Source organism: Seriola lalandi, unplaced genomic scaffold, assembly GCF_002814215.2.
Source record: "Seriola lalandi dorsalis isolate HSWRI2012SDOR001 ecotype SW California unplaced genomic scaffold, Sedor1 jcf7180002054596, whole genome shotgun sequence".
Lineage (NCBI taxonomy): Eukaryota > Metazoa > Chordata > Actinopteri > Carangiformes > Carangidae > Seriola > Seriola lalandi.
In genome coordinates, this window is record NW_019525149.1 from 468,552 (window position 1) to 479,817 (window position 11,266).

At 43.0% G+C, this 11,266-nt stretch overlaps 1 protein-coding gene across 1 annotated transcript in view; it reads right to left on the reverse strand.

The window, feature by feature from the left end:
- The window catches only part of rgs12b (regulator of G protein signaling 12b), a 43,949-nt gene that overhangs the window by 28,881 nt on the left and 3,802 nt on the right, over nt 1-11,266 (reverse strand). Inside the window, exons 3-4 of the mRNA XM_023419280.2 lie at nt 10,194-11,180; nt 4,981-5,100 (exon numbers count right to left, since the gene is read on the reverse strand). Coding sequence (XP_023275048.2) covers nt 4,981-5,100; nt 10,194-11,180 — 1,107 coding nt within the window. The remainder of the gene's footprint in view (nt 1-4,980; nt 5,101-10,193; nt 11,181-11,266) is intronic.

An 11,266-nucleotide genomic window follows, 5' to 3' on the forward strand; every position in this document is an offset into this window, starting at 1 on the left:
CCTCTCCCTCTCTCTCTCTCATCCCCCCTCCTCCTCCTTCTCCTCCTCCCACTCTATCATCTCCCTCGCCCTGCCTCTCTGCTCCCCCCGTCCTCTTTCTCTGCTTTTCCACCCACCCTCGAATAATTTCTATTCCACCCACACTGCTGTGGGCTGAGAGACGCGCGCATACACACACTCTGGACGAATGCGGAGGCACGGCTGCAGAGGGAGACCCCTTGCCATTAAGGAACACACACCCACACATAAAAATTAGTGCTGTTGAATGTGTTACCCTCAGTGCTCTTCTGTCATCTGTTTAGTATGCCCTACGCATGTCCGGAGCACAGAGAGTAAACTGACATTCATGGGGGGGGGGGGGGGGGGGCAAATGAGGCAAAACAGCGAGGAATGGATGAACTGAGTGTTAAGCAATTATCTGTTCTGGCAGATTGAGAGAAGACGGAGCAGACAGGAAGATAGAAAGATACAGAATATAGTAGCAGAAAGTAGAAACCTCCAGCTGACAGCAAGGACTGATATCTGCAGTGATGATTAGAACAGAGCTTAGAATAAGCTGCATTCCTCAACATGCCTTGACACACAGTGGAGGTCCTCACCCCAACACCCTCTCCCCCTCACACACACACACCCCTCCTGCCTGTGCTCCGCTTGGCTCAGGGGTGAGGACAATCTCACTCACTTATCACTGATAAATAACCAAGAGAGCAGTATCCCAAAAGGAAGCAACTGCAGTCAATGTCAAACCCCAGAACACAAGGTTTTTCACAGTATGGCCCTTTAAACTTTCAGGTCCTACAGTATTTTCATATCGCCATGTGCTTTAACTAGGAGAACTGAGCAACTGTAGACAAAGGTCATTCATGTGTCCATATGACTTACTCCAGTCCAGGGTTACCATGGGGCTGGAGCCGACCCCGGCAGTTTATTTATACTGGTTTTCAACAATGGCGTCAGCTGTGTGTGAAAAACATGTCTGACTGGGATATACATGTTTTAATGTTTATTTAAAGGGGCACGCCACCAGTTTAACATATAAAGATCAATTTACTCATCATGGTTCGAACTACTCAGCCTGTAAGAACAGTCAAACATCTACAAAAACTGACAAAAACTTTCAAGTTCATTTTTAGTACTAAAATTCACCCCTTTTGTCACTGTGCCTCCCCAGTGGCTGAGTGAATTTTGCACCAATATCCACTTGTTTTTGGCAACTCAGACTTCTGAAGCCCCTAGAAAGCATTTTTGTACATAAGTAGGACTGGATTTAATCACTCATCTCTTAGATTATAATCACTTTAGGAAAGGATCTCTTGATGGCAAATGTACAAATGTACAAGAGGACTAGCAAAGCTTGCAATATGCATATGGGCATGTAACTATTACATTACAACAGACTTGACAAAATGTGAACCTAACCTTTAAGAGTTATGTCAATTATTTTCTGAAGAAGTCATGTATGCACTGACATGTAAAAGCAAGCAAATACAAACATACACACACACAGTTTCACATTGTCTTAAGAATAACACTTTTAAACAAGGGAACGTTTAAAAAAAAACAACCTTAGACTGATGCTGCGTAAACAAGGCAATACTTCAATTCAAGGATATCCACACCTCACAAGAATCATTTAGTGCCTGCTTTAGCTTTTTTAATACCAAACTTATCTGACCATAACAGTGTTTTCCAAAAAATGTCCGATAAGATTATAACTGACCAAGATTTCTGATTTGTCTAATATGTGTACATCTGTTTTCAGCAACTGTTCTTATATATTAGTTATCCAATTAAGTAGTCAATACTTAATTGCATAATTTATATACAAGAACAGTATACATGAATTGAGATGAATTTCAGCATTGATTTTTTTATGCTGTTCACATCCATTACTATGTGTAGACAGACCATAAGTGGCTCCAGTCAACCCTTTTATACTTGTTTGTAAAATGAGCAGAGTGTAGCTGAAACAGTAGAACCTCATATTAAGTTATTTGTAGACTAAATAGACAAATCTCCCAATATTTAATGGAAGAGTTATAGTCATGTTTTCTAGAATAATTCACATTATCTCACTCCACAAAATGCCTTACAACTTGGCTACAATCAAAATAAAAGTGTTTCGTAATCAGAAAGCAGTAAATTTGAAACTACATCCTCTAGTAAAACGTCTCTCTCTGTTGTTTGATAGAGATCTTCTTGGAATTGTCTCTCACACCAACATTTCAGCTCCACTGGAGAGAAATTATGTTGCAGCAAATGGAGGAAAGAGCAGCAATCAGCCTGTTGTGTGTATTGTTTGGCCCTTTTATTTGTGCATTCGACCTCTGAATGACTATTTGTCCCTGTTTTCATTTGTCAGTCTTACAGCTCATACAGGTGGGACCACATGCACCCACAATCACCTCGCTGTTCGGATTTCAACCTTTGAGGACCACTTGAGAATTGTTTGTGTGTGTGTGTGTGTGTGTGTGTGTGTGTGTGTGTTAGCGTCCTTTGAAATGGTTAATTCAGTTAGCATCATGTGAGCCTGTTTTTTTATCTTGTTGACGGTGGTCTCTAAAATAGCTTATTGTGATACAGCAAAGACGTTCATCAGACAACTGAAATCCAGACACACACAGCTGGAGAAGAGCAGATGTGTACGGCCTGACTTCCTTCCCCTTACTGCTGTCATAAGACATTGTCTGTTTGTTTGGCTGTGTGTACGTGTGTGTGTGTGTGTGTGTGTGTGTGTGTGTGTGTGTGTGTGTGTGTGTGTGTGTGTGTGTGTGTATCTATGTGTATGAGTGCGCATGCGTGCGTGTGTCTTTGTCTGTCCTATGTGTGTGCCTATACTGTATGTGCTTTTGTGTTGAGGCCTCACTAACGAGGGGAATGTCAGCTTATTGCTCATCAGAGCTCATTAGAAGTGCAAGCTAACACTTCCAACCCCACTGCCCCCCCCAACACTACTACACGAACACACACACACACACACACACACAAACACACACACACCAATCTCTCTGTTCTCCCCCCTCTCACAACACAAAGCCCTCTCTGTTTGTCGACATTACCGCATGTGCAGCAAGAGAAAAAGGTCTAACGACCGGAAGAAAAAAGGTAGAATAGAGGGGAGAGGAAGGGTGGAGTGCTGATGAGGAAGAAAGAAGAGAGAAACCATGGGATGGTCTGGCAGTGGGACAAAGAAACATCTACCCCTGTATGACATTTGGGAAATTTAAATGTCTGCAGAAATGCTGACACAGCTCTGAATCACCTTTATTATTATCTGTGTCATTATTAAAAGAAAATGACTGTAATAAAGATGCGTTGTTCTGTAGGGTTGTGTTAAAACATGGAGATTAACACAGCAAAGTACAAAGTGTAACCTGTCTCTAATAACATTACGAATACAAATTATAGTTTGGGGAAAAGCCAAACAACAATGTAAATTTGCAGGCAGAATCTGAGGCATAGAGTGATCTAAACTTATATATAGATTTTGATTCATTCAGAAGATTCTTCTCATAAAGTTTTCAAAAAACAGTTTGACTTTGCTAATATACAGTTCGGGGCCCAATGTTTAAAGGAAACAACTCAAATCTCACTCTCTCTCCATCCTTCCTGTCGCTGTCTGCTGTGCTGCCCAATAAAGGAAAAATGCCAAAAATGTATATTTAAAAAAAACTAAAAACTCACTTCTGAAGCGACAGTGTGGGATCTACTTATCTGCTCCCAGGGTGCCCCGGTAGCCACTAAACGGCGGAAACATTTAGCTTTCGTCTGATCTCTATCTTAGGACCAAAACTAATGTTATGAATCGTGCTCACAGACAGCAGGACTCTGTTTTGGTCTTGCCAACCTTCACACAAACACAGACGCAGACACAAACACACACACATCCTTGTATTACTATATTCACTGGCACCGGCCATTGATATAATGCATCCCTGAGCCCCTTACCTGAACCGTAAGAATCACAACTGAATGCCAAACCCTGACCCTAAAACAAAGTCTTAACCATCAAAAAGCCTTTTGAAGACGTGTCAGAAACTGAGGACAGTCCAAAATCCCAAAATGTCCTAACTCTGTATGGTCTATAATTCAAACTGGTCCTCACAAAAATAGATGTAGAAGAGTACACACACACACACACACACAGCAGAGGCCCTGATGAGAATAACACTCAGTATGTCCCACTTCAGTTTAACTGAGATGTACAATTTTAATCTGTTAATCTGTAACTGTTTTATCACTGACTTAAAGGTAAAAAGATGACAAAAATAGATGCTGGAAATGGAATGTGAAATGTTTAATAATTCATTAAGATTAATATAACCTTGTGCAAACCTAGAGGCTCTGGGGCATTTAAATGGGTAAACATGACAGCAGTCCATTGTATCCTTCCTGTCTAGAGTACTAGAGCAGCTGCTGCAGACTATCTTATTATAAAATGTTGTAAAGTAGAACTAAATAGGCATATTGTTATTGAAAACCCATGGCTCTCAAATGACTGGATACCAGTCATTTCTTGCAGCTAAAAGGGAGCAAAAGTATAATTCCTGCAACAGTAAAGCCATACTGCTCCCCATCAGCACAAACTGTATAACTTCTACACTTATACGTATGGCTATATGTATCAAATAGGAACCTCATTTAATGTCAAGTAATTCTTTGATATCAAAAGTATCCAACTCTATAACTCTAAAATGTCTCTTGGCTCGTTCTATAAGGAGGCTCTGTCCACGATTGTGTGCATGTTGCCACGGTGATGTGAGAAGAGGGCTTGACGTGTCATGTGAGGATGTATGATGCTCATGAGCTGCTATTATTAGAGATGGATGGTGCACGTGTGGCTCAAATGTGATAACAACACAGTGGTCAGACTGAGCCCGAGCACCACACTAACAAACAACACTTGTTGGCAGATATATGTACTGTTTGTGTGTGTGTTTGTGTGTGTGTGCGTGCACACTCGCATGCACATCCTCCTACCTCCAGGTCGTCCAGGGAGCGGGCCAGGCTGAGGCGTTTGGAGCGTCCAAAGGAGCGTCTGGCAGAGGTACGCTGGGGCAGAGGAGGGAAACCCATTGTCAGACCACGGAACCGACCACCCTGAGGGAGAAAGACACGCATCTTCAACTCACACGCTATAATGAAGCTCACTTCATACAGGCGGGGTGGCAGTAGCTTAAAATCAGAGAAGCAGGCTGGTGATGAGGTTGCCGGTTCACTCCAAACTCAGAGGCCAGCAGCAAAGGACAGGTCGACTGGGAAGCTCCCATGTGTGAATGTGTGGCAGTGAATGAGTCTGAACAAACAATGCTCATTTGACTTGACAACAGAAAAAACACAAAAAGTTGATGGATGCAGACGGTTGCTCTGTAGTCTGAGAGGCTTTGGAGATACAATTTCATGGGTCTGGTCAAGGAATTACTGAAATTTGCATATCAACCCTCACCCTCTCTCCCCTCAAACTTCTGTCTCTCTTTACTGACACACTTCGTTGGAAACCAAAACCATAAAAATGAACACGTCAATAAATGGCCCGAACAATATAACAGCCAATACTAGCTCATGGCAGATATTTTTGAGGTCACTGTATGTGTCTCCATCACATATTTTGTCCACCAGACAAAGTTCAGTTGTTTGTTTGCCTTTTTTGGATAGGTCAGTGAAGACAGACCGGAAACGTTGGGAAAGAGAGGGGAATGACATGCAGCAGACAGTCCGGCTAGCCGGGAATCGAACCAGGGACTCATTTCTCAGGGCATTTGCACCCATGTGGAATGCACCCTAACCTCTCTGCTATCGGATTGCCACGATAAATTTATTTTTAAACTGTAAAATGTCCTCTTTTGTAGATATCCAGGCCACAGTTCTTAAAAGAATGAAGTCATCTTTATGAAATATGCTTTTTAATGTTATGCATTTATGTAAATAAATGAATATCATTGGCTAATATTAATATTGATTTTGGTATGAAATTCAAAAATCCCATTCCAGTCAGGCTATAATATGAAAACCTAAAAAAGCATTCACAGTAAAGATGCAACCACTGAATAATTTAATAAAAGACCATTTATATTATCTAACATACCAGTATTCAATGAAATCTTTTGTTATGAGCGCATGGCATGTTTACAGTGTTTACACTGCTGTTGGACTGTGGACTGTGTTAAATAACAACCATGGCAACCTACAGCCAACGTCTTGAGTTCACCTGTTAATACCACTGCAGTGCATTGATGGGATTTAATGTCTATTTAACCGAACAGGTTTAACATCAAAACCTGCTACAGGAGCACAAACCATGATCCAGTTCAAACAGGTGATGATCAATAGCACGTTCATAAACAGCATGTCATCATTTCTTACACCCTCATGACTACTGTGTGCATGTGTGTGTGTGTGTGTTTGTTTGGTGGGACAGATGTTCCTGTAGAAAGTTAAATGTCTAATTGTCAGAGAGACACAACAGAGACAGACACAGCATGTAGACAATCCTACATGAAAGCCTAAATCGAGAGATTTTCTGCAGCTGTGCCTGAAGCTTCCCTGTTACACATGCACGTCTGTTTAAGACCGGTTTCTTTTTTCCACTTAAATGTTAAATTCCACATGTTAGACACAGGCATGCACAGTCCTGTGGTTTTGCCTGCAGTACCAGACAGTTCTTTAGTTAACCCCACAGCCATAGAACACAGACACACACTGACACACAATCGGGGGATGGACATTATAACAACACTACTACACTACAAAGCTGTATCTGAGAAAGTAGCATGTTGGTTGCCTCATTGTTCAGGTGGTGTGATTATTGTGAGGTGAAGGAACTGTTTGCAGAGCTCAGACACAGGATTGTGTCAACGCACAGATCTGGGGAAGGCTACAAAAAAGATTCTGCCATAATTCTTTAATGGAAGAAGTCCTAGAGCTGTCCCAAACTGAGCAATAGGGGGAGAAGGGGCTTGGAAACAGAGGTGACCAAGAACCTAACGGTCACTCTGGCTGAGCTCCAGAGGTCTTGTGTGGAGATGGGAAAAACGTCCAGAAACTTCCATGTCATGAATTGGTCTTTGCTCTGATCTGAACTGTCAGCTGTGAGACCTCATATAGACAGGTGTATGCCTTTCCAAATCATGTCCAATCAATTCAATTCACCACAGGTGGACTCCAGTCAAGGTGTAGAGACATCTCAAAGATGATCAAGAGAAATGGGAGGTAACGGAGATAAATTTCAAGTGTCATAGCAAAGTGTCTGAACACTGAATACTACGAAACAAAGTTGGTGTTTTTTTTATTTTAGCATAAGACTACAACTTAAAAAAGTGTGAAAAAACTGAAGGGGCCTGAAGACTCTCTGAAAGTACTCTACTGCAGTGGAAACCAGCTGACTGGAATGAAGTTAAAACTGACCACCTGCTACATTATGCCATAAACTGTTGACTAAGATGGGCATGAGAAAATTAGTCATTGGGTCACCAGGATTTATTGTCCAAAGCCATCTGACAGTGATGTAACCACACTGAGTAGTGCAGTAAACCAAAGAGGATAGTCTCACAGTGTCCTCATAAGTCAACAATTAGCCTTGAAACAACTGTAGTTCTTTCATGTTCAGATGGCGAAATACTCTCCTTCTGTCTCTCTTCTCACAAATGCCATTTGGCTAATCTCCTTATACTGTGGCAGAGAGCATATATCAATGGACCCCAGTTGACTAATGAGTAATTAATCAATGCTGACAGGCTCCAGAGGCCGAATTGTTGCGCATGTTGAATCTAACTGGCTGATTAGGAACAGGTCTTGTCCGCATTTCATCAGGAGATGACCAGTGGTGTTGCCTGGATACTAAGTCAACTCTGCGTCTGTGTGTGTGTGTCTGCGTGTGTGTATGTGAGTGTCAGAGAACACAGATTTGCACACTCGATTACATGCGTGGACACAAACATTCTCATATGACCTCTGTTTAACCTGGTCAGGTCTAATTTATGATGTCATTGACACTTGAGGCAAAGAAAGGGTTTTTTTCTGAGAAGATGAGATTTGGATTAAAAAAGAAATGATAAAATGTGGATATGACTCAGTGGTGCTGGGGTTGTTTTGGGTGTGGCTGCACCAGAGCGTTTTCAGAGAAACATCTGAAAGACTAAATTTTAGAGGAAAACTCATAGCACTTATCTATGCTGTTGATCTTGTCCCCCTTTCCCTCACAAACACACACACACACACACACACACACACACACACACACACACACACACACACACACACTCACTCACTATCAATATCACAGAAAAAAGGAATCCTTCCTGTTTACAACAACACAGCTGTCAACATAAAACCAAAGACACACACACACACACACACACACAAACACTAAAAACAGTAGCTGCTCCAGTATAATAAGGGTTGAATGGATACTCCAAAACATAGACACAGTCAACATATCTGATACAACATATTATATTTTTAATAAACATGGAGAATTATAATGATCAATGTGTCACATTCATCAATATTCAGCTGCTTGTTTCTGTGTCTATTATACTTTCAAGAGTTTTCTTCTAATGCTAAGTTTAATTTCTGCACTATGAGCAAACCATAACCATATCTACTTCATGTGGCCAGATGAACGTTAGGTACCAAACAATTTTAAAAACTGATCAGATAGCTTTTTTCCCTTTCCAATAGACAGTGGAAGTGCAGGAGCCTTACAGAGGTTTAGATGATGAAACAGTGCCACCGCGTGGCAAACACTAACAGGCAATTAAGGATAACTCCTCAATACACGGAATACTGTGGGTAACAAGTCAGCAGTAATATCTATGTAATGCCAAAGTACCTTGAAACAAAACAAATGTACAGCTACATTTGTCACAGCAGAATCAGCATTTTATCCTGACTACATGTAATCATGGCTTACCATGACAGCCTCCAAAGCTCTGCGTCTCCAGTCTGAGGACATTGTTCAGAAAGGTTAACATCCACCTTCCTGCCACTGTCACCCTCTATCCTGCCCCTGTCCTTGTAAACACTTCCTCTGATTGTCCCGTGGGGGTCCCCGGGACCCTGTCCACTGTGACTTTTCCTGGGGGAAGCACCCACCTCCTTCAGTATCAAGAAAACAAGCGTTTATCCCCCAGCACCTTTGTAATATGCAAATTTAGACAGCGACAAGGCATCTGTTTCCTACATACTTGTAAAGATTCTGTATGAGCATTTAAACAGGCGGATTGTAGAGTGGTTAATACAGATGGAATCCAGTCAGGCTGGATATATCTCTTTGTCTCTATCTGTTCCTTTCTTTTGTCTGGAAACAATAACAGCCAGTCAATAATGGCCTATAGAAGTGGCCTATAGCTCACTGCATTAGGAAATATATTCTCACAAAACAGTTTAATCTTAATTTAATTTACTGTCACACATTACTAATGTAACAATGTTAATCTCTACAGCATCCATGTGTGATTAAAACAGATTTAATTAGTCAAAACATATATTATATTAACACTATACATTTACTACTAAAACTAGTCTAATACCTGCTCTGCTGTTACCACTGACTCTCATTACGGTGAGAAACAGGTGGTTTTCAGGTGAAGGCAGATGCCTGGCTAGTGCATAATACATGATCTGATACTGGAGCAGTGGGGATAAATAACTTATCAATCCACTTGTATTAAGTCTGGGGAGAGAGCCAACTGGGGTGCTCACATTATTCAATATAGTACAGGGAAGTTTGGTGGGGTGAATGTGGTTCATTACAATTTTTAAAACCACATTAAAGTTTCTCATCTGAGTGAGGAGAAAACTTCAAGGACTGAATTTCCAGGCCTTGAGAAAGAGAGGGTGAAAATGTGAAGGAGAGCAGTGAGATGAGCACAGATGGATTTATAGCCTCAATAAGCTGTAGTCTTGGACACACTCTAGTCAGAGTAAATTTCCACAGCAGGGGTGTGTGATGGGAGATTCTACCTGCTGCCCAGGCTTCTCATCTCATGGTCAGTTTTAACACAACTCTTCCAAAAGCCCCACAACCCACAAACTGAAACAGTGTAACACATCACTGAATGCTCCATTATGGAAAGCTTGATGATAGAGGGGGTGCAAAATGTAAATAAAATCATTAAAATAAGTGAAAAGGATGGAAACCGATGATCAAATCAAGAGATTTACTAATTATAAATACTTAGCTTAATCTTTACCTTTTTCTCCCCGTCCTTTGCATTCCCTCGTTTCTTCTCTCTTTCACTTCTCTCTGCTCCAGTCCGCTCCCTGTCTCCAGCACCAAACAGCTTCTTAGCCCACTCATCTTTCTGAACAGCCAGCCGGTGGGCGTGGGAGTGGGGATGTGAGGGAGGAGGAGGCTGGCTCCCTCCAGGTGGTGGCAGGTGGTCTCCGGGAGCCAGCGGGGCCCGGTAGCGGTCGGCCGGGATCTTATTCATGGGTGGCGGCAGGGTGCTGCAGTTGGCTGATGACCACCCGTCAGTGGATTCGGCGTAGGACTCCTGATCGCTGCTTAGGCCCTGGAGGTGGCTGTGGTGGTGCTGCTGACGCCAGTCTCTCAGCACATGGACTGGCAGCCACCGCTGCGGCTCCACCCCTACTGCACCTCCAGCCCCTCTCTTTTCTCCTCCCCCCACAGCTCCTCCCCGCTTCCCTGGTGGGTAGTGGTGAGGGTGGACCCCTCGTGAGTGCCTGCCGGGGACATCAGGGTGAGCTAAGGGGAGAGGGTGAGGGAGGTCAGCCAGGTGTGGATCGTGGCGGTAGTGACCATTTCTCAGAGCTGGCGGAGGAGGAGGAGGTGGGTGAGAGGCTGCAGCTCCGAGGGTGGGGCTCCAGGCCTGCTGGGAGGAAGGTGGGCTGTCCCAGAGGCGTGGCCCAGAGATGTGGTTGTGGTTGGGAGGACCTCCAAGGTCTACTAAAAGCACTCTGTTGCTCTTCTCTTCTGGTAAAAAGTTGCCGATCCCACTATCACTGTTGCTGCTGGTGCTGTGGTTCTGTTGAGCATCGTTGTCTGGATCGTGGAAGGCACGGGCCCGAACCCCTTCAATGTTGTCCCCCATGTCCCGGTAGAGGACAGAGACAAACTGGAGGAGAGGCTGAGAGCTGGGCGGGAATTCCAGGCAGCCTCCTGTATCTGGGTCAGGCGTACATTCAAAGCCAAACCTCCTGGCTACACCTAAATGGACCTGAGGAAACAACAGTCACTGTAAGAGTCAGTGGATAGAGATCTACTGACATATCTATCACTTTTCCCCATGACATAAATTAATAA